The sequence below is a fragment of the Myotis davidii genome, unplaced genomic scaffold (assembly GCF_000327345.1).
Source record: "Myotis davidii unplaced genomic scaffold, ASM32734v1 scaffold292, whole genome shotgun sequence".
Lineage (NCBI taxonomy): Eukaryota > Metazoa > Chordata > Mammalia > Chiroptera > Vespertilionidae > Myotis > Myotis davidii.
In genome coordinates this window covers 489,335-512,486 of record NW_006285042.1, presented here as the reverse complement: position 1 = coordinate 512,486, position 23,152 = coordinate 489,335, and the positions used below count along the sequence as shown (strand labels likewise).

The 23,152-nt window shown below is 42.7% G+C and overlaps 1 protein-coding gene across 6 annotated transcripts in view; it reads left to right on the top strand.

The window, feature by feature from the left end:
* Window positions 1-23,152, top strand: part of CD86 (CD86 molecule) — a 90,449-nt gene that overhangs the window by 13,601 nt on the left and 53,696 nt on the right. For 5 of the 6 annotated variants that reach the window (XM_006755337.2, XM_006755336.2, XM_006755334.2 and 2 more), the window contains exon 1: window positions 13,180-13,339. The exons of the other annotated variant lie outside the window; for it this stretch is intronic. In XM_006755337.2, coding sequence (XP_006755400.1) covers window positions 13,254-13,339 — 86 coding nt within the window. In that variant the 5' untranslated portion in view covers window positions 13,180-13,253. Of the gene's footprint in view, window positions 1-13,179; window positions 13,340-23,152 lie in introns of those variants that run through there. 6 annotated transcript variants of the gene reach the window in all.

Sequence of the window (23,152 nt, the reverse complement as noted above, 5' to 3'; positions counted from 1 at the left end):
TATGAAGTGCATGGCTCATAGGAAGGAATAAATGATTGCTGTGATGAGCAGGGATGGGGCTAGGAACCTTACTTATGTTGTCCCGGAATCTTTACAATGACCATGTGAACGGGGTGTTATTTCCCCCCATTAAACAGTAAAATGGGGAAATTGAGGTTTAGATTGGGTGTAGTAACTTACTCAAGGTCACGCAATTAGTAAACGGCAGAGTGGAGAGGCTTACTCAAAAAGTGCTAAGCTATGCTCCCCAAAAGTATGCTGCTATCTGTCTGACATTCTAATGATAGTCATATAATATTATTGGCTAGAAATTCAAACAGATTCAATTCTATATCCTACTAAAATCTTGAGGTCACCAGCTGTGTGTCCCTGGGCAAGTAGCCTAACTTCTTTGACATTCAGCTTCCTCATCTATAAAACTTTGTATGTTTATTGTATAGATTAAATGAACCAATACTTTTACACTTGATCTTAGCCAAAAGGCCGAGAAGCGATGAACCAATACTTTTAAAGTTCTTAGTAGAACTTTTTAAACTTATAAGTAATCAGCTCAGAGTTATTAACTTTAATAACAGTTATTGAACCTGTTACTGTACTGGGAATGCAAAGGGGAATGAAAGATGTTCCTTACCCTTAACTCAGGACATGACAAACATATGAGCAGTGACATTAAAAATACATATATATTTTTTTGCTTGGCCAGCATGGCTCAGTGGTTGAGTGTTGGTCTATGAACCAGGAGGTCATGGTTCCATTCCTGGTCAGGGCACATGCCTGGGTTGCAGGCTCAATCCCCTGTGTGGGGCATGCAGGAGGCAACCAATCAATGATTCTCTCTCATCATTGATGCTTCTATCTCTCTCTCCCTCTCTCTTCCTCTCTGAAATCATTAAAAACATATTTAAAGAAAATTTAAATCTTTACTTGAGGACGGGGGTGGGGGACATCAATGTGAGAAAGAAACATGGACCAGTTGCCTCCCTCCCATAAGTACCCCAACTGGGGATCAAACCTGCAACCTAAGTATGTGCCCTGACTGGGAATCAAACATGCAACCTTTGGTGTACAGGATGATGCTACAACCAACTGAGCCACCTGGCCAGGGCATGAACAGTGAATTTTTAACACAATGAGGAAACAGTTATAATGGAAGAATAAATATTGTTATTCGAGAGGGAGAAAGATACAAATATGGTGAAAAGAGAGGGAAGGATGGCTGGGAAGTGTTCAACTGTGAACTAAGGAGTAATCTGGATCTCAAAGGAATAGTAGAGTTTTGCAAACAGAGAAGGCAGGAAAGACATTTCATGCAGAAGGAATAGCTTCTACAAACACAAAGAAGGCAAAAATTCTAAAAAGGTTTGGGAACAGGGAATAGTGAATAGTTCATGTATGACTGGAGGGTAAGTTATACGGGGTGATTGATAGAAGCAGAAGAGAAAAACTACATTCAGGCTTTGAAGGGCACTTGTGAAAGATCTTGTGTGCCCTGGTAAGAAATATGAAGAACTGATATCAAGTCTTTAAAGTAAGGACATTTTGTAAACAGATTGTTTTTGATGAAGGGCAGTAGTAAGAATAGTGAGAGTGGGAAGGAGACTTGACTTGGGGTGGTAAATATACAATACAATATACAGATGATGTATTGTAGAATTGTATGCCTGAAACCTTTATAATTTTACTAGGGGCCCGGTGCACAAATTCGTGCACCAGTGGGAGGTCCAATCGGGCCAGCCTGGCTTGGGGGAGGGGCCATGGGCTATTGGCTGGCAGGCCTCACCCCCAATCGAGGGCGGGGGCTGATCAGGAGTGGAGCTGGCTGGGGGGAAGGGCTGCCGGTGGTTGGCTTGGTGCCACCCCCGCACCTGCTCTACCATCTGACCTGTGGGGTGATAGATTGGGACCAGGCCCCCCACTCAGCTCCCTCAGTGTTGTGAGCCGGGCAGCGGCCCCATCCTCAGCCGCCACCGTGGGGCGATCGGCAAGGTGATCGGGTCCCTGCTTTGACCTGGCACCAGCTACTCACCTGCTCCACCATCCCACCGCAGTCCCACTCTTTTCAGGGCCCATAGGGGCCGGCAGTGCCTCCACTGCCTCTTGCTGCCAGTGCTGTGTCGCTGGTGCCTGCCATGTTCCACACCGCCCCCTGGTGGTCAGCGCACGTCATAGTGAGCAGTGGAACTCCTGTTGAACAATTTGCATATTAGGCTTTTATTATATAGGATTAACCAATGCCACCCCAATAGATTTGATTTTTAAAAAAGGTTTTAAAAAAAAGAATAGTGAGAGGGAACCAGCCAGGAGGTTATTACAGTAGTTCAGACAAGAGGTGACCTAGACCCCCAGATTAGCAGCCAATGAATTGGAAGTAGGTGGTGAGAAATAGAAAGTGGAGGGTGACATAATACAATAGTGAAATCCAAGGTATGAAAATGGTTTGGTCCAGTCTTGCTTACCACAGTCATCCCAAAGGACCCAAACAAAAACAAAGTAAACCTCTTTTAAAAATAATCTCTTTTGTTTGTATGCAAATAGGCCATGCAGAGTGAAAATGCAACTCAAGTGAGATGACGAGTGCAATATTTTGTCTCCAATCCGTAAAACGCAAAAATCGAATTGGTTTACCAATATTGTCCTTCTTAAACATTCAACACCTTACATTAAAACTGTAGCCAACCAGTACAAGACTGATGTGTGATTGTTTTCGATCATAAATCAGTTCTGAGGAAAGCTATTTAAGGCCCCTTTCAAAAGAGGCATTCCTTACATCACTCAAGAGTAAGGGAAGTAACATCTTGTTTCACTGGAAAATTCCTTTCAAGTAGCAAACAGCTCTGTGATAGCGGACCTTTGCAATATTTTAGCAAAGATATGCAAAGAGAGCTGCAAAAATGACACCGCTATGGTTCTGCACCACCACTTGAAAACTACAAGTGCAAGTTGATAAATGCATATTTTAAGGGTTCTCAGAAGTCTATGAGCATTGCTTTTGGTTACTAAGACGCCACAGGGAAGTGAACCTTGGGGGGTGCAATGTCCTCTCCCTTAACCCTGTTGTGAAATGGAAGCTTCAAAACATCCAGTTTTGTTTTGTTTTGTTGTTTTGTTTTTTAAACAAGCTTAGTCATATTGTCTGCGTTCTGTATGCTCCAATCTATTTTATCTTACTCTGTAGTGCATATTTTACTTATACTCTTATATAAATACTTTGCATAAAAAGGTGCTTTCACACATCTTCATGCTTCCCTAAATTTGAAATTTGCTGCCATTTGTTAAAATGTGCTAGTTTTGTTTTGCATTATATTCTTTCCTCTGAGCACATAGAAAAAAAAATGTATGGACTTAACTCTTCAAGCAACTTTTACATTCGGAGTATTAGCTCATTTTATTTCTTCTGAGGTTGTAAAGGAAATGGCAGGTGGCAGATACTTTGTAAAAGAAATGACAGTTTATCAGAATGTGTAAGCACACACCCTTAAGCCCACGGGCCACTTTCCATTCAGAGATCACAATCTTCTGAATTTGGGTTTAACAGTCCCAGGGAACAGCAAAGATTGAAAGGGTAATAAGCTTGGAATCAGATACTTTGTTGAATTCTGAAAGTGCCATCACTGATATCGGTAGCTTATTGGTAATGTCTAAGCTTGCTGCTGTATGTATTTCATTCATCTTGGAAATATTTTACTGAGTCTTATTTGTTCACTAATAGGCCACCTTTTGTGTATTGTTTTGTAAACCTTACTGAATGGCTAGAATATAGAATTACTAAATTAGGAGTTCAGGACCACTTAGCCTACCCTTCCCGTGAGTGAGTTGTCTCTACCATGCCATCCATGACTAGTGGTCATGCAGACACCATGGCCATTTAAATTATAAAGTGAAGAATAGCCCGTATCTCTTAGAGGGCCTGGGGAATTTTTTGCTTAATATGTTTTTTTTCTTTATTTATTTGAGAGAGAGAGAGAGAAAAGGAGAGAGAGAGAGAGAGAGAGAGAGAGAGAGAGAGAGATTAATTGGCTGCCTTCTGCACACACCCTGTCCAGGGATCAAGCCCACAACCTGAGCATGTGCCCCGACCGGGAATTAAACTGGTGACCTTTCAATGTGCACAGAATGGTGCTCAATTAACTGAGCCACACTGACCAGGGTTGGGGAATTTTTTCTTAATTGTGACCTATATGACCTAGTAAATCTATTTCATGCTCTTAAGATGGTATTTAATCATTATGATACATAAGTGAAGTTCTTTATGTTGAAAATCACTTGGTGGCAAGTACCTTGACATTATTAGATTGTTCAGGTTTCTTACACTCACCTGCAGGCTCTGGGAAGGCAAGGACCCTCTGCTTTTACTCACCTTGGATCCCAGGACCAGCCCAGGGCCTGTACTCAATCAGGACTGGTTCAGTATTTGTTGAACGAATGATGGCAAAGTAAAAAGTGGAAATTCCAAGTGGTGCAATTATAGCTATTGATGTTAAAGTATTGTTGGAAAATGTTAAATGTCACTGAGATACAAAAATGGGTAGGAATAAATATAAAGCATAAAAATGTGTGAATTTGCGTGTCACTAGAGCCTATAGTTACTACCAGTTCTGATGGACACCCTGGCACCACCCCTGCAACTCTGCCCACGCCCTTTCATAAGGTGTTTGTTCACAGGTGGTAAAGCAAGCTGGGACAGCAGCACTGGGTGTGTTCTTGCGGTTATAATCCTGATCTCTAGTCTCCTGGGGATAAGTTACGAGTCCCTCAGTTCCACAAACTGCAGTCCTTTTCTGGCTTAGCCTTGTTTCCTGGCCCATGGTCCAGTTCCCCACTGGCTGTTCCCCAGGGATGAGCCTTGTTCCACAGGGAAAAATGATGACGGGCCTCCTTCCACCACACTATAGATACCACACTTCCCAGAAACTCTTGATTCTGGGGGTGACACAGCACTACTCCTCGCCCCCACCATTCTGCCATATTCCACCAGACCACCAACCCCTCTCAGACCCTGGATATGGAAAGATTGGCTTCTCCCTTGCTGGGGTTGTTGTCCCTAGCCTGAACTCTACCCAACTCCACCTTCCTCATCTCGCCCACTTGCCCACACTGCTCAACTCATAGGTCATCTTAAGGCCAAACCTACCCCTGGTACGATGGTACTCCTTTTTCTAAACTGCATGCATCACGATGCTTACCCTTTCGACATTTTTTTTCTTAACCTCCTTTTTTGTCTTTTTTTAAAAAATTTTCTTTTTTAAAAATTTCTTTATTGGTTAAGGTATTATAAATGTGTCCTCATTTCCATTAACCCCCAACCTTCCCCCCACCCCCTTCTCATACTCTCATCCCCCTGTTGTCCGTGTCCATTGGTTTGGCTTATATGCCTGCGTACAAGCCCTTTGGTTGATCTCTTCCCCTTACCCCCACCCTCCCCTACTTTCCCTCTGGGGATTGATAGTCTGATCGCTGTTTCTCTGTCTTTGGATCTGTCCCTGTTCATCAGTCTATGTTGTTGTCTATATTCTGCAAATGAGTGAGATCGTGTGGTATTTATCTTTGTGACTGGCTAAACCTCCTTTCAATACGTGCTAATGTAATTTTCAGTGTATTTTGCTGCTGAAGTCAGGTATGTTTTATTTACCACCATTTGATTTTGATAGAAAGTGCAGCCAAGAATCTTTTGCACTCACTTGATAGGATCTTACAAATAACTGTTGGCGTCTTACAAACAACTGGTTTGTCTTTCTGAGTTTTTCTTTTTTTTCAGCATGCATGAATGATGGTTGTGAATTTGCATCCTGAGAAAGTCATAGAAGAAGGTACCTCAGAGCAGGGAGACCAAACTAGCCAGCCTGTGGTAGAGATTGTAAGAGTGAGGGCCTCTGCCTCCGTCAGACTCAGCTGTAGGATATAAACATGGAGGTGGCACTGTCTGACACAATTTGAGCTTGCTACAGCAACAAAGTCTAACCTATTCTGGTGCTCTCCTCTATGAAACACACAAAAACCCCCACAAACAAACAAAAACACAAAACAAACAAAAAAAACCATGGAGGTGGCAAAATTTTGGCTCAGACAAAGAAAAAGACTCAACCTCTAATGCTTAACTGTATAAAAGTTGCTTTTAAGTGTAGGTCAAGACTGTATCACCACCTCAAAGAAAAAAAAAGAAACTTATTACATTTCTAAGAATGTTCCTCCAGAAACATGGAACTGAAAGCTATTTTTTAAATTGATCTGGCCCTTAGAAAACAATGGGGCTTTTCTTTAATTTACCTAAGGAATTGACATAAAAATCTATGGACCTGCACCAGCAATCTGCAGAAAATGTCAAAATAGAAGGCAGAAATACAAAACTGGAGATTTTTCACAGCAACATGATGTGCATGGTATTTGATTTATATGCCTGCAATGTGGAGAAGTGAACCTTTGGACTGTGAAATTGATGCTAAATTTCTCACCCACTAGTCTAGAAGGCCTCTAAAATGCCACACCATTAATTTCGTTGCTTTACCAGGAATCAGTGCATGTGGTTAGTGTGTGTGTTTTTTAAATGAATAAACTTTATTTTTAGAACAGTTTTAGATTTACAGAAAAATTAAGCAAACAGTACAGAGAATTCCCAAACACCCCCCTTCCCTACAATTTCCCCTATTTTAACCATCTTGCATTAGTGTGATATGCTTGTTACAATTAATGAATCAATATTGATACGTTATTAATAACTAAAGTCGATACTTGATATTGAGATTGTCTCTTGGTATTCTGTAGTTCTATGGATTGTGACAAATTTATAATAACAAATCCACCGTTGCAGTGTCATAAAGAATAGTTTGACTGTACTGCACATATTTATTTGTCCTCACATCCCCTGGCAGCCACTGATCTCTTTACTGTGGTTTTGTCTTTTCCTGAGTGTCATCTTGTTGGAATCACACAGTATGTAACCTTTTCAGACTGGCTTCTTCTGTTAGACAAAACGCATTTAAAGTCCCTCCATATCTTTTTGTGGCTTGATAGTGCATTTCTTTTTATCATTGAACTATATTCCATCGTATGGATGTACCATAGTTTGTTTATCCATTTACCTATTGAAGGGCATCTTAGTTGCTTCCAGTTTTTGGAGTTAATGAGTACAGGTGCTGTAAATATTTACGTGCAGGTTTCTGTGTAGACATAAATTTTCAACTCATTTGGGTAAACACCTAGGAGCATGATTGCTGGATCATATGGTAGGCTTATATTATAATCATTAATTTTTATAAGAAACTAACTGGATGTGTTCCAAAGTGCCTATATAATTTTTTTTCACCAGCAATAAATGAGAGTTCTTATTAATCCACAGCCTTGTCAGCAATTGTTGTTGTCATTTTTTTGGGGGGGGGGATTTTAGGCATTTGAAAAGGTAGGTGTAGGAGTAGCTCATTGTTGTTTTACTTAGCAAATTCTTAATGACATATGATACTAAGCGTCTTTTCATGTACTAATTGCCATCTGTATATCTTCTTTGGTGAGGTATATGATCAGATCTTTTACCCATTTAAAACATCATTTTTCAATTACAGTTTACATTCAATATTATTTTGTATTAGTTTCAGGTGTACAGAATAGTGGTTAGGCAATTATATACTTTACAAAGTGGTTCCCCCATCTATATTTCACACCCCCACCTGACACTGTACATAGTTATTACAGTAGTATTGATTACATTCCCTATGCTGTACTTTACATCCCCATAACTATTCTATAACTACCAATTTGTACTTTTCAATCCCTTTTTCCCCCCTCTGGCAACCAATCATTAGACTAATTTCTGTGTCTATGAGTCTGTTTCAGTTTTGTTTGTTGATTCTTCTGCCCATTTTTAAATTGATTGGTCTGTTTTCCTTATCTTTGAGTTTTAAGGATTCTTTGTATATTTTGGATACCAGTCCTTTATCATATATATGTTTTACAAATATTTTCTCCCAGTCTGTGATTTGTCTTTTCATTTTCCTAACAGTTAGTATATTTATTTATGATTTAAGGAGAAAGGGTTCTAAAAATACAGTGTTACAATAGCAGTAAAAGGAAGATTTCATAGCAAATGCTTTCTGTTCTCCCTCAGGCTGTGTTAGGAAACCCGGCCTGTGGGCCCAGCAGAGTTACATTGGAAGGAGTCAGTCAGGTCCTGGAGACTGTGGCTGATGACCCTGCATTACTAGAGGTTGTGCAGCAGGGCTGGGAATGAGAACAGGACCCACGGGGAGCTGCATCACTTCTAAATCAAGAACAATTTGGGAACTGTGTTTATGGTCCAATCCTGGGCCCCACCCCCCCTTGCATGGATGCTACTATGCATCGGGTATGAATTGCTGTCCATGAATCCAAGTATGCAAGAGATTATCACTTTTTTGTCTCCTTTTATTCAACCTGATACCACCTCTGAGCCCCCATTCTACCGGTTGGACAGGAGACTCTATCTGGATCATACAGGGGCTCCCTACCCCTCCTGCAGCCCAGTCAGAATTCAGGAGGCTTACCCAGTGCCTAGAAAGTGGCCAAAGGACCTCAAGTCCCCGGTCTGTCTTGGTTGTCATTGGCAACTTCACTCTCTAGCCCATAGTGGTCTGTGAAGCCTGGCAGCTCTCTGCCTCCATGCCACAGTGGGGGACGACATTATCTGCTAGTCTGGACCCTCTGAGCCAAGGGCACCTCCTCTGTAGGAATGAGCCATCACCCCTGAGGTAGTTATCCCCTTGGGAGCACTGAGAAGGATGCTTGGTCCCACTGTTTGCAGTATCCTCATACCTGTGCCCTTCCCTCCCTTCCTCTTGCATCTCAAAAGCACTCTGTCTCTTTCTCTCACCTTCTAGGGCACCTGTATTATGTCTTCCATGGGCTTTCTCAAGGGTTCAGAAGCACCTTTGACTGCTAGTACTAGTATAGGTTTGTCCTACTTTCACCCCTGCCAAAATCCCTGTGTCAAGAAAACTCAGAAAACAAACACTAATTAACATTTCAATCAATAATGTTGCTGCAGTTATTTGTGGAGATTATTTTACCCTATATTGGCACCCCCACCACCTGGCATAGTTTTAGACGGCCTCCTGACCACTGGCCACAGGAAGCCACTTACAGAGGGCAACAAATACATGGCTGGAATGGAAACTTTCGGCTAAGTGTTCAGATGTTGCCAAATGCCTGCAGGTTTCCAGCTTTGCCTCACAGAGTGGATCCTACCGAGGTGGTCCCAGGGACCTCTCTCTTGGGCAGCATTGAGCTGGGACAACCAGGAAGGTGTCTGTTTCTCCCACCTGGCGACCATCTGTAGCCACTCCCTTCCTGCTGCTTAGCCTTGGAGTCCTCAGACCTGAGAGCATCCGGGAGTGAGGCGCTGGAGGAAGCAGCCCCACAAAGAAAGCAGCTCTCTGAGGTTACCAGCAACTTCCTTCCCTCTAAACACAAGGAATTTATGGGGCGTGGTTACAGTGTTTTGGACAGGTTCAAGCCTTGGACTGAGGAGAGGGCACAGTCCTCTCATAGCCACGTGCAAGTCCCAGCTGGAGGGCGGAGCCTTCCCAGCACAATTATAGCCAACAGCTATAGCTGTAAGCTTGAACCTGTGGTCCGAACATGTGGCCCCATCTGCCTGTGTGATAGAGTTCAGGTGCATCGGGAATGTTGTAAACATCTTGATCACGCCCGTACTTTGCCTCGTGGCATCTGCTGAAAATTAAAGACACGCTTGTGGGCGCTGGCGCTGTCTCCTCAGCAGGGAAGCAGCGTCCCACGGAGACTCAGCTTTTCATTCTCATGTCTGTCTTTTCTAAGCCTTTCACCACCCCCACTCAGGGTCACTGAACCAGGCTGAGCTGGCATGGCACATAAGGCGCCCTAGGGCTGAGTTTGCCATGACCATGCCGGCTCCCCACGGGAATTGATCTTCATGCTACTACCGTACCTCCTCTCAGCATTTCATATTGCTGACCACCGTTTGGCCACCATCACTGTTGAAATTTCTCTGTGCTTGGCTCTTATAACTCTTAGGTAAGGACTCCTGCTCAGATTTTGGAGTGGCACAAAACTCAAGAGGGATGTCAAATACAGTGGATGACATGTGGCAGATTCAGAGTTATTTTCATTGGCCCCAAACACTGATACACAAAAAAAATGAGGCTAAGGGGTGGTGATCTGACTTGACATAAAAAAAAAAATTATGGCCAGCCACTTTCCCAATGCAACTGCTTACAGATAAATTTGATCTCTGACCCATGAACGGAAGCATCTTGTCATTGTCCGTTTCATCCTGTGAGCCCCCTCTGCAAGGAGGTATGTTGACAAATTCAGGGGCCCCCAGTGCCAGAGGGAGAGCTGTCAAGTTAATTAGGTCTAGAGACCACATCATATGAGGAACAGTTGAGGACACCGATTATATTTAGTTGAGAGAAGAGACTATTAAGGCAATTTATAAAATCTGCTTTCCAGTATTTGGAATGTTTTATATAAAGGGGGAAATTTATATATATATGTATTTCTTTTAGTTCCAGAAAACATGACAGGGACAACTTGATGGTACTTACCGGGCTGGGGAGTGAGGGGTGGGAGAGATTGGGGGTTATTAGAATGAAGACCTTTCTCTTATAACTCTTATCAGATAGTGAGTTTTTCCAACATAAGTGAGAAAACAAAGCCTATCCATCTATCAGCGATGACGTCAGGGCCCTTGCTTGAGTGAGAGACTGGAATGATTTCTGAGATTCCTTAACCCCTTCCCCAACAATTTTTTTGTTAAAAACGTTTCTTTTTCAGACTAATTTTTTTATTTTGGTTCTATATAGTATTTTTGATGCTGGTTATGAAAACAGTTTGTAATTATTTTTTCTTCCCATTTTTGTGGTTAAGAATAGTATTTCCTCAGAAAGTTTCTAGATGAAATTATTTAGAATGGTACGTATGTAGCTGGTTTTTGAAGGTAAAGTTTTAGACGAGTATACTCGTCGACGACTGAAAAAAGAACATTTTGTGAAAACGTGTATACACGTTTCTGCCGGGGAAGGGGTTAAACAACCTTGCTACTCTGTCTTCGAATAAGAGAATCCCATGACACCATCTCGTTCTTTATTTCTGCTGCCTGACTCACAGTATTGAGGGAGAGCTGCTCTAGGAAGAAATGAAATAAGTAGATGAGGGAAGGGTCATAGAAAAGAGAAAACAATAAAACAACTTTAAAAAAAACTTACTATATGCCAGAATCTGTGCTAAACACCATATGTATGTCATCCTCTTTACTCCCCACAACAAACTCGTGAGGTATTTAGTCTTACTTCTGTGAGAAAACGAAGGCTCAGAGAAATTAAGTGACTTCCCCAAGGACACACGGGCACTAACTAGTAGAGCTAGGGTTTGACCACAGATCTCTGTGATTCTAAAGCCCAATGTGACCTGTTATTTTCACCCATCCTTTATTTATGGCAAATGGTATTGCTTTGGGAAAAAAAGTGTTAGTGTTCACATGAAGATACTGTTTAAAATAAATTTACTTAGAGTTAAGAGAAAAACATTGAATAACAAATAACACCGATTTTACATGGATATAAAGTGGTACTAGTAGCTAAAATGAGTGTAATTTGGGAAATACCATCCCAAGAGTTTTGATAGCAGGATCTTCCAATTTAGCCTATCTTGTGTTTTGATTGCTGAGTACCAGGAAAAGAAGAAAACTTAAAAACTAAGTAGAATATGAATTAATTCTCTTGTGCTCGATGGGTGGGTTATTTCACGTGTTACAATAAAGAAACCAAATGGACCCTTGCAAATCAAAAAAAAATGATATGATTGTAAAATCCAGAGGAAAACCCCAGGTGGGGCCTATTCGATAAAGGATGAAGTTTCCAAGGTATGCACATAGACGGGCTGAGAGGAAGTGATGACCTGTGAGTCAGGGCCCAGGACCCACACAGGAGTCCTTTGGGTGTGAGAGGCCCCGTGTGGAAGGTGAAGGGTTTTACAGACCTGTTTTGGGAAGAATGATCGTCACCTTTCCAGTGATAGAGGGAAGATCTTTGTGGAAAGTTCAAAGTTAGAATTGGAAAGTCCAAAAAGAAGATAGGAAAGTAATCGTGAAGACTAAATAGCTGCATGGCATGCTCTGTGCCAGATGACTTACATGCAAATCTCCTTTGTTTTGCACAACAATGCAGCAAGGAAGCTGTTACATTTCATAGATGAGAAGACTGAGACTGGGAGATGCTCAGTAATTTGCCCAGAATGCAGTGGTCAAGCCAGGATTTGACTGTGGACCGCCAGTTCCAAGCCTGCAATAGCTCCCCCTGCACCACACATCCTTGCTTGAGTGAGCGTCCTCAACCCCAGACAGCAACAGCTTTCACTTTGTCACTTAATTTCTCCAGCCACGCAGGACATGGCTAGCCTCCAAGAGAGTGAGGAGACGTGCTTGGAGAGGGCTGCCTCTCTCCTGAGCTCAAATGCTGCAGACTCAAAGGCACATAAATGTCTCCCACCTTGAGCAAGAAACTTTGCAGGGCCTGATGAGGTCAGAAAAAGAAGCCATGAATGTGGGGGCAGGATTATATTTGTAAAGCCTGTCCCTGCTGAAGCACTAGGCTTGGAAAAATCCACTGGGCATTCACATACATTTTACACTTCCACTTTGACTTGTTTACCCAGTCTCAAGAGTACCACTCATTTCTAGGAATAGTGGACCAATGTAATGGAAACATTCTAGATTAGGACATCTAGGGTTAGATTGAGATAATATGAAAGTAGGGGCTGTGTATATCCTTGGCTTCTAGCAGGGTCCATGGAGAGGTAGGTACTCAATGAATGATTTGGGAAGAAGGTGGCAGGTGAAATATCTGGTCTCCTTGCTCTCTCTGGTCTTGAAGTCCTTCCATGCAAGACACAGTGCCTAACACATGGCTGCCCAGTAAAATATTGATAAAGACTACACGCCTGGATCTGTCCCTCTTTTAGGGAATGTGCCTTTCTCATGTTTGTGGCTGGGGCTGTCTTTGGGGGTTTTCCTCAGGGCTTTACACTCACTCACTCTCTGAGAGTGCATTCGTAGTCATTATGATCAGTGGAAATGCCCACCTGCCAATCTTATCTGGAGCAAGAGCCCAGCCCTTTCTGGGTGTTATTTCTCTCTAGTCAGTTCCCCTTTTTGCATTTGAGTTCTGGCCTCGGCGCTAACATTTTTTCTCTCTACACGGAGTGTTAGGAAAAATGGGTAGCTCACTACGGCTCCTCTTCATTTTTTCTTGATGCCTCACTTCTGTGTTCCTTGGGAATGCTACTGGGCTTATACATCTGGTCTCTGGGAGCAACGGTGGATGGGCATTTGTGACAGGTATGTTCTAATGAAGCTCGTGTGCCTGGGGAGCGCGGTGTGTGGTAAAGGTGCGTCTGCGGCAGATGTTCAGTGGTCGGGCTGATGGCTAGCAAGAGAGCGGGTAAAAAGAGGTGTGGAGTACATGCTTAAAACCATAGACCATGAGGCTTGATTCTCAGACTGACTATGTTCGAGGTAGGGCATTACAAAACTGTGGTTCAGCCAGATTCCTTTGTCTGCTTTGATAAACTTAGCCACAGGACAGGCAGGAAATAGAAGGGGCCACTTAAACAACTGATACCCTCCCTTGGCCTTAGAGTGCTGGGGCTCCAAGCAGAAACTATCCAAGGATGCTGGCCTGAGCCCTTTGTGCCAGTGGGAAGCCAGTAGTGGTTGGGGGTGGGGTGGCGGGCGGTAAAACTCACAGCCTCTGCGGTGGCATCTGCTTTCTCCTTTGGCCCTTTCCTTCTCCGGTCCAGAAACCTTTCCCCATTTCTTCTTCCCATCCAAGTGTCCCATCCCAAGACTGGCCCCTCTTAGTATCAGAGACCTCAATAGCTCATTTGGAAAGAAATAGGAAATAGTCTGGGCAAAAAAAAAAAAGAGCCGAGGCAGTGGTTTACTGTGTTCTGTATACCATGAACATATTTGCATTTGCAAATAGGCTTAAAATAATGCCTCCATTAATAGTTATTTAAAGTTCTGGAGAGACAGGTGAAAGTAATTTGGGGCCAAGGGAACTTCCCACTCCTCTCAAATTTTTATAACGAAGGAGATGACCTGCTTCTCTGACCTGCAGCCTCAATCTTAGGACTAAGGCTCTGCGCTACAATGAGTCTGTTTAATTATGTGCACAAGTTCACAGTTCTATATTATGTCTTCTGCAGATACCATTAGTGCTGCTTACATGAGCTGTCCTGTACAAAACGAGAGCTTTTTAAAATCTGTTCATTTGTGTCTGTAAATATACTTATTGAGTGCTTACTGTGTCCCAGGTGCTGAGCTTTTAACGGAGCATAAAAGTCATAGTCCCTATACCCTTGAAGCTTCTAGCCTAAAAAAATAACAGCATAGCAACTGTACTTTGAAGAGAAGGAAATAAGTCTTTGTGGCTGTGGCTCAGAGTTTAATCACTATGTCTTTGAGCTTGATATTTTGGTTACTCTGATATCCCTGGAGGTCAGGTGGAGGTGGAGTGGGAGTGGGAAGGAGAGGGAGAGAATATGAAAGGTGAAAAGGTGAGCCAAGCCAGGTTGTTGAGGAGAAAATCAAATACCAGATAGACGTGGGAATGAGTTTAGGGGTCTCTGTGCCAGGAGATTGAAGCTGTGAAGAGACAGAACTAGAACCAATCGTGTCTGAAACTAGCAAGGAGGTGGGGGGAGGGGTGGGGAGGGTTGTGGGGGTTAGCCAGAGTCCATGCAAGTGTTGGTAATTCACCTTTTAAGGTCAGGCAGACAGAAGTCTTTGGGAGGCAGGAAGGGAGAATGTACATAGGCTGGGCACACAACCTTTATTGGACCCTTATCCTCCTCTTTATTCTAATATACAGACTTATTTCTGAACTGTACATTGGCATATACTCAGGCTGAGGTTTGGGAAATAGATGACATTTTGAATGTGTTAGGAAGAAAAGTGTCTTCGGTGCTTTCGTCTCCCATCAAGATGAGAAAGGTCTCATTACCTTTTCTTCTCTCTCTTTTTGTGAGTATGATTCCTTTCTGAGTTCCATTTTCTACTTAGATAAAGTAACTTGAACTTAACTTTTAATGGCTAAAAACCTAAGCACATTTCTCCCTTCCAGCTAGCACTTGCATTTTAACAGGGGTTTTCAAAAACGCCTTAACCCAAGGAATGAGTAATTTGGGAATTCCAATCACCAGGGTAGAGCTGGTAACTCGAAATGGGGAGAGGGGGACACCTCTCAAATTGTGCCTTTGAAACATTGACTCTCTCTCTGGCCAGGATTCTGGTCCTGAGAGAACAGAAAGGGGCTTCCTTCAGGGGCCAAAATTGGCATGGCTGCCTTTTAGTAAGTTCTGTGGGTTTTATTCTTGGCATATAGAGCCCTTGTCTAGATGTGCATGGACTCAGATACCTATAGAACTTTGCATGATGCTTACCTATAGGCATTTTTTTTGGCAAAATGGAAGAAGTGGTATTCAAAGCCATTGCTAATTTGAAAAAGACATGCTCCTTGACACAGAAAGGTCTGATTCTAGATATGCTTAGGAGAGCTGGGCATCTGTCTTGCATACAAACTTGCTGCTGGGGGATGAGAAAAGCTAAATGCTATTGCCATGCTATGCTCCTTCTTCTGAGTGAGTGAGGAAAATGGACTCTTAATTTTAACCCTTTAGTTCTTGCAATATTGGGGAGTGAATAAAAGTGTCCTCTGCTCCTTAGGGGTCTGCATAGACATGTCTTCTTTGTATCCAATAAATCTTTGTGCCTATACCCTCATATCCATGTGGGAATACTGTCTTCCCAAGTGGGTGAGGGAAAAAACAGCTAATGAAGGGAAGACAGTGTTAAGTAGAAAACTTCTCCAAAGATGGGGGCTCACGGGGATTTTCTCCAAGAAACGACTGGAAACCAAATCATACCTATGATTCAGCCTGACCTCGAAGGAGACGTGGCTGGTGGGAGAGCACAAGGAAAGCAGAGCTTAGCGTGGGTGACATGTACTTATAGCCAATCGTCTCACATTTCCAGACACTGGAAAGTGTTCATGTTTTCATCAAGACATCACCTATGCTCCTATCTTTTTTGTCATGCCTACTGTCACCATGTTGGTTCAGCCTCTTCATGTCAAGTCTCCAAGCCTTTAATACTGGCATTCTTGAGAGCTCTGCTACCAGTCCTCACCTCTTTTCTCAGGCTTCTGATAGGCTTGTTTTCTTTAAACTTGCATTATATAACTTTTCTGTCCCAAACTCCTAATTCTATATCAAATCAAATATAAACCCCTTATCTCATTGTCTAGGCCCCATTAAGCTATCCTACCCTACTTATAGAAGCTAATGTCCCATCATTTGTCCAAAGGCAACCTCTTCCAGTTCAGTCAGCTTTTCTTAGTGTCTTATAAAAGGTCATGATGATGCCACCATTCCCATGGATCCTTATAGACTGTGTATTATATTTGGCTGTGACTTAGAAAGTTTCCAAAGGCTATTATACCAATAGGAAATATTAAACAGACTTATGCCTCTGTTCTTATTCATGTGTGTATCAAGATTATGGCTGAAATATTTATCCAGTGGAACTCAATCTAGCATTTAAAAGTGATTCATCAGGAGGCAGTAGTTTTGGAGACATATCAACAGGATGCCTGGGATGCAGGGTTGTAACTCTTCAGGAATCTGCTTGAAGGGCTGTCATGAGAAGAATTGTTGGAAGCTTGCAGAGCATTTTAAGGACAGAGGCAAAAGGTCATTACATTGAGTTCTAAGAAGTCAACAAATGCTAATGTGAAAAGAAAATAGCAATTCTCTAACATTCTGTAGGCAATTCTCAGGAGTGAGAGTATCAGAATGAATGGGCTCAGCTGGAACTAATACTGGGTAAAAGCCTCCTCTGCTCTAACAGAAATCGACTCTCCTGCAAATACCACCATGTTCTGTCACCAGTGTACAGTTCTGAGACCAAGTCTGAACTACTTTTACACCTTCACCCCACTCTCTGGGCTATAGGGTTGCTTGCTATTCTTCATCACTTCTGAAGTCCTGGGCCACTTGTAGTCAGCTCAGCAGAACCTCCATAGATAAGTGGATCCTGTAAATGCCCCTTAGAGAAATGGACTCTGGGGCGGGGGGCAAAGAAAGGTGGTGTGTCCAGGTTTCTCCTTTATTTTCCCTTCTTTCTTGGAATGTAAAGAGAACCTTAAAGGAAACGTAAAAGTTATATAGTTCAACCACCCACCCAATTCCATAATCCCTCCTAAAATGTCTCCAAAGCATTGTTACCCCACTTTTGCTGGTGATGAGGAGCTCATTACCTCACAAGAACATCCAGTATTTGGTCGTAGCACTCTATTCAAAGTTACCCATTATCTGAAACTGAAATCCGGATCCCTGTGCCTTCCAGTTATTGAAACTACTTGCCCTCCAGCAACAGTGTATGTGTCCCACAGAGGGCCTTTAAGTATTTGCAGACAGCTGTCATGTGCTTGTAAGTTTCTCTTCAAGTCTATTGCCCCCAGTTCTTTTAACTGTTCCTCATTTGACACGCTTTCATTATTCTCTAGTGAATTGTGCTGCTCCTTCCCTTGAACAACTCTGATTTGTCATTGTCATTCAAGTATAACCACCCTCACTGAACGTGATACCACAAGTAATGTGGTCTGATAATCACAGAGTATAGCAACCACATTCTTCACTAAGATTAGAATTACTTTTTTGTTAGTCATGCCACACTAGCATTTATGTAATTTTTACATTGACTATGGATAAGCTATTCCACTTCACAGTTGTTATTTTAAAACTTAAGTTCTTTATGCTTTTATGAATCATGAGTTTCATCATGTTACCATCAGATTCTCTTTTCAGGATTCATAATTATTAATTCAACTGACCAACTGACCAGTAGCTATCTGGATCATTTTTGGGTCATCTGCACATTTGAAAGCAGAACCACGGTTTCTGTATTTTCATTCATAGTTTTACTAAATATGCGAAAGTGAAAAAGTAAAAAACAGAGTCTTTAGCATCCACTCTGATATCAGCCTTTTAAACAAGAATGATTCCTGGCACTTGGTTGTTGAATAAATAAATGAATGAATCAAAAAAAAAAAGAATGAATCAATGAACCAATTGATATCTTGTCCCCATCCCCCATATTTAATCTATCACTATAGCCTGTTGATTAGAATTCTACATGCGGCTTCTCTCTACTTCTGCTCCTTCCAGCCTGGCCAAACAGCCACCTTCTTATACTTGAATGCCTGTCAACTGATTGGTCTTCTGGCATCTGTTCTGGCTTCCCTACTGTCCATTTGATACACAGCAGCCAGCGTCATCTTTTCAAAATGCAAACTTGATTATGTAACTCCTCTGTTTTAATTTCTTCAGCATTTCACATTGCTCTCAGAATAAAGACCAAAATCCTTATCTGTCCCATAAGGCAAACATGTTTTGGCTCCTACTAACATCTCCAGCCTTGTCTCTCACCTCTTCGTTCACTTTAGCACATCTACCTTTTGCCTCAGTGCCTTTGCACATGCTGTTTCCTTTTCCTAGAATCCTCCCAAGCCATTCCCCAACCTTGTACCTACTTAGCACCTATTCTGTCTCTTCTGTCTACCTATAGGTGCATCACAAACTGTCCCCAAATTTAGCAGCATGACACAATAAATCTCTCTCTCTCTCTCTCTCTCTCTCTCTCTCTCTCTCTCTCAGTGTTGTGGGTCAGAAATTTGTGCAGACTTCTAAGTGATTGTTTTGGTTTACATGGCATCAACTGAGGTCACTTGGTGATATTAAGCTAATGAATGGACTCCTCTAGAGCTTCACTGTCCAACTTGGCAGTCACTTGAAATGCAGCTTGTCTTAATTGAGATGGACTGTCAGTGTAAAATAACCACAAGATTTAGAAGATTTGGTACAGAAAAAGAATGTAAAATTTCCATTAATAATTTTCATATTGATTCCATGTTGAAATTATAATATTTTATAGATATTGGATTGAATAAAATATATTATTAAAATTAATTTCACCTATTTTCAATTGTTAATGTGGCTACTAGGAATGTTCAAATTATGTGGCTTGGCTTACATTTCTATTGGATAGTGCTGATCTGGAGCAAGTATTTTTTTCTATAAAAGGCCAGATAGAGGGTATTTTCTACTTTGTGGTCACATGGTCTCTATCTCAGCTACTCAGCCCTACCATTGTAGTGCAAAAGCAGCCAGAGAGGATAACTAAATAAATGAGTATGGCTGCGTTCCAAGAAAACTTTGTTTGTAAATATAGCTGCTGGCTAGATTTGGTCTGCAGGCTGCAGTTTGATGACCTCTGATCTAGGGAATTCAAGCCACATGCCTGGTGGGTTGGCAGAGATGGAAAGCTGGGCTCAGCTGGGACTACTGACCCAAACACCTAGCACAGAGGTCTCAGGGTAGTGGAACATCATACATGGTAGCTTCAGGTTCCAGAAAGTGTTCTCCAAGAACGACAGAAGCTGTGAAGCTTCTTTAGATCTAGCCTCAGAAGTCCCAAACCTCCCTTCTACACATTCTATTGGTCAAACAAGTCTCTGAAGCCAGCCCAGATTCAAGGAAAGATTAGATTCCACCTCTTCATGGGAGAGGTAGCAAAGAATGTGTCCATGTTTAATCTACCACATCATTCTTCATGTTTAGAGTACTCATGGTATAGCCTCTCCTTTATAGCACTTGTCATCATTGTAATTTTATATTTATTCATGTGATTATTCGATCATTATCTTGCTCTTCTACTTAACTGTAAGCAACCCCATGAAGGGGAGCTGTTGCTGGTTTTGTTCATTGTTATATTCTCAGCATGTAGCACCATGCCTGGCTCAATAAAAATTTGTTGAACAAATGAACAATATTAGGGCACAGCTTTTCAGCCAAGTAAGCATACTAATATCAATCCCACATTTCCCCATACTGCTCTTAAGCAGATCATGTGACACCTTGTCAGAAGCCTTGTGAAAATTCAGATACATTCAATTCCCAGAATTCTTCCTAATTTGCAGTTAAAGAACTTTATTAAAAAGGGAAATAAGCCTACCTTATTCCTCCTGGTACCTCTAAGGTAATACTAGCTGCTCTAAAGGTCTTGGTGCTCCGAGAAGTAATCCATGTGGCATGTCACACAGGCAAGCCAGGGCCCTGGGCAGCTTGTACTCCTCCTGCATGTCAGTCTCCTCTCACCTGGCTGACAGTGCCTGGCCATCAAGGCTGCCTTGTCTGGTCACAGTATGAACTGGTAAAGGCAAAGGGCCAGGCCCTGAGTGTGGGCTGAGGCCACCCTGGCCCTCCCTCCAAGGCCTACACATCAACTATATTTACAAACAAAGTTTTCTTGGAACGCAGCCATACTCATTTATTTAGTTATCCTCTCTGGCTGCTTTTGCACTACAATGGTAGGGCTGAGTAGCTGAGATAGAGACAGTGTGACCACAAAGTTGTCCTGCTTTTTGCTTGGAACAAGGACTCTTGTATTTGTTAGAAGGAGATGGGCATTGCCACCTACCACACTAGTCCTGGAGCTCGCATGGTAGTTATTTGTGGACCCTATCTTTCTTTATAGGACTGGGTGAGGGACCAAGGCCTACACATCTTTCTATTCCCCCACAACCTCTAAAGCAAGCCTGACACTACATTCAGTAAATGTTTGTACGAGAGCTGGTCTCAGTGAACAACCTTCCTAAGACAACAGCAAACTTAGCATTTTTTCCTAGTACCCTGATCACCACTAATACGTATTCTAGACAAAGTTGTGAAATAAGGAACATTTTATTTGCTGCTCCCCAACTTCTGCCTTGGAATCCTTGTCTCACTTTCCGTGTCGTCATTTTTGTACTTCCATGTCCCACCCCGTTGCTGGCCACCCGCAGTCCACATCCCTTCATGCTGCCTCTTTCCTGAACTAGATCTCACATGTGCCTCAGACCGAAGTGAAAGGTCCCTTCTGTATATTTCCTCCTTTTTCTGCTCAAGTACTCATCTTTGCCCAGAGCTCTTCTGGGTGAGGCTTAGTTGTAACACATGCCTGGAGCTAAACCCACAACAGGAAACTAATGACCTGTCCAGGGCCGGAGGGAAGAGGCGCATTCTCTGCCTGGCACATAACAGGTGCTTAAGCAATAGTTGTGGAATGAATGGAAGCTCAGAAACTCCCCTGATACAAAGGGACACTTTGGGTCCCCTCCCACCTCATCCCGCATGTTCCCCTGAGCATCACACTCTGATTCCAGTAGCTGCCAGCACAGCTGACCTGGGGATGAGCTGCTCCCTGTTACTCCAAGCGTGGGCAGAGTTAGAAACCTTTCCGCTTGCTCCCACGGCACAGCTGAAACTGGCTGGAACTTTTAAAGGAACTAAACCAGTGTTTTAAAAGAACACAGAGAGGCTGCGTGGGTTTAAAACCTCAATTCTGTCATTTACTAGCCAGTGGCTAGGACAAGTTTCTTAACCCCTCTGAGACTCCATTCCTTCATCTGTAACGTGAGGGCAAGTAATCCCATCTTATCCTGAGGACTAATAGTGTAGTCATTCAGCTGCCTCTCACTCACGCTCCATGATGGGACAGACACGTAAAGCAGAGGTGGGGAATGTCTGGCCCATGGGCCATAGAAGGCCTGCAAAATCATTTGGTCTGGCCCAGCCAAGGCATTAGGAGTGAGTTAATGAAATGTTTGACCAAATATAGTGGGCTAATTTGTAAGTTGATAATTTTGTATGACCTGTGAATGATATAAATGGCCCCTGGCAGGAAAAAGGCTCCCCACCCCTGAAGTAAGGGAAAGCAGTGTAGAATGGGTGTTCTTCTTTGTTTCCAAAGTGAACCTCCAGCTACATGGAGGCTACTCGTTTCAGGTGTGTGACTAGTTCATTCACCTACAAACCTCAGTCTGCGCACAGCTGACAGGAATCTCTCAGAGAATCTCCCCTGTAAACTCTTAGGTTCTTTCCCCTCTCATTCCCCTTTTGGCTCTCTCCCTCCAAAAGCAAGTTTCTACTTCGCAGGCGCTCTGGAGAAAGCAAGGACTCGTGGTTGTGGCTGAGACCTCATTCCTGAGGGAGCAGCAACATTTCTGTTCTTTTTCAGAGCTAACAACATTGAAGAGACAGGCTTACCCAACCCTTCCTCACACCCCCCACTCCCCGACCCCCAGCCCCACTCCCAGCCCAAATGACAGCTAGGGTTGAAATTCTTCACGTGGGGCATGAATACTTTATAAAAGAGAATCATGTCAGTCTCAAGAATTTTAACGCCATATTTTATTAGGTCTCTGACAAACCTTGTGTCCAAAGTGTTGTCCAAGACAGAGCACACCTCCAAATTAATATTAGTGAAGTTCACTAGGACTGTCACGGCTGTGCAGGATTTTGAGGAGGAATGTGATCACTGTGCCCAAAACCTTGAAGGACTTTGGCAAAGTGTGTTAGGCTTATCCTGAGCAGTTTCAGAGAAGAACACCAGTGTCAATGAGAGGAAGTTACCAGGAGGCAGCTTCTCACTCAGGGGAAGAGAGTTTCCAAATAGAGAAGTCAAAAATGGTGTTGACTTCCTTGTCATACCCCAGCGCTACTTCCCACAGTGTGACTTACAGGGATGGATCATTTATCCAGGATTTCCCCAGGCCAATCATTTCTTGTAATTATTTGAATTCAAGGTGATTAGTTAAATTTATAACAAAATATAATTTGATTTTATGCCGCTGTTTAACTTATTGGTTTGAAAACTATAGGAGATTCCTGTATTAGGTGGGAGTTCAGATTCAAAGGGTTTCCAGCCCTCAGATTCTATGATAAATAGGATGCTGGTGATGATTTAATATGAGGAAGTGCACAAGAATCAAGTAGAGAACTCTGTTTCCACGTTCTACCATTGAGCGATATCAGCTTTGGCCCAACAGATAATGCTCAAGCTCTCAGATCTATTGAAATCACTAGAAGGGCAAGAGACAGCAATCAGGAGCAGTGTAAGGTTCATATGTTGACACCCACCATGTGTTTTACTTAAAAAAAAATTATATATATTTTAGAAGCCCAGTGCATGAAATTCGTGCACTGGGGGGGGGGCCGTGGGGGGTGTCCCGCGCCCAGCCTGCACCCTCTCCAATCTAGGACCCCTCGGGGG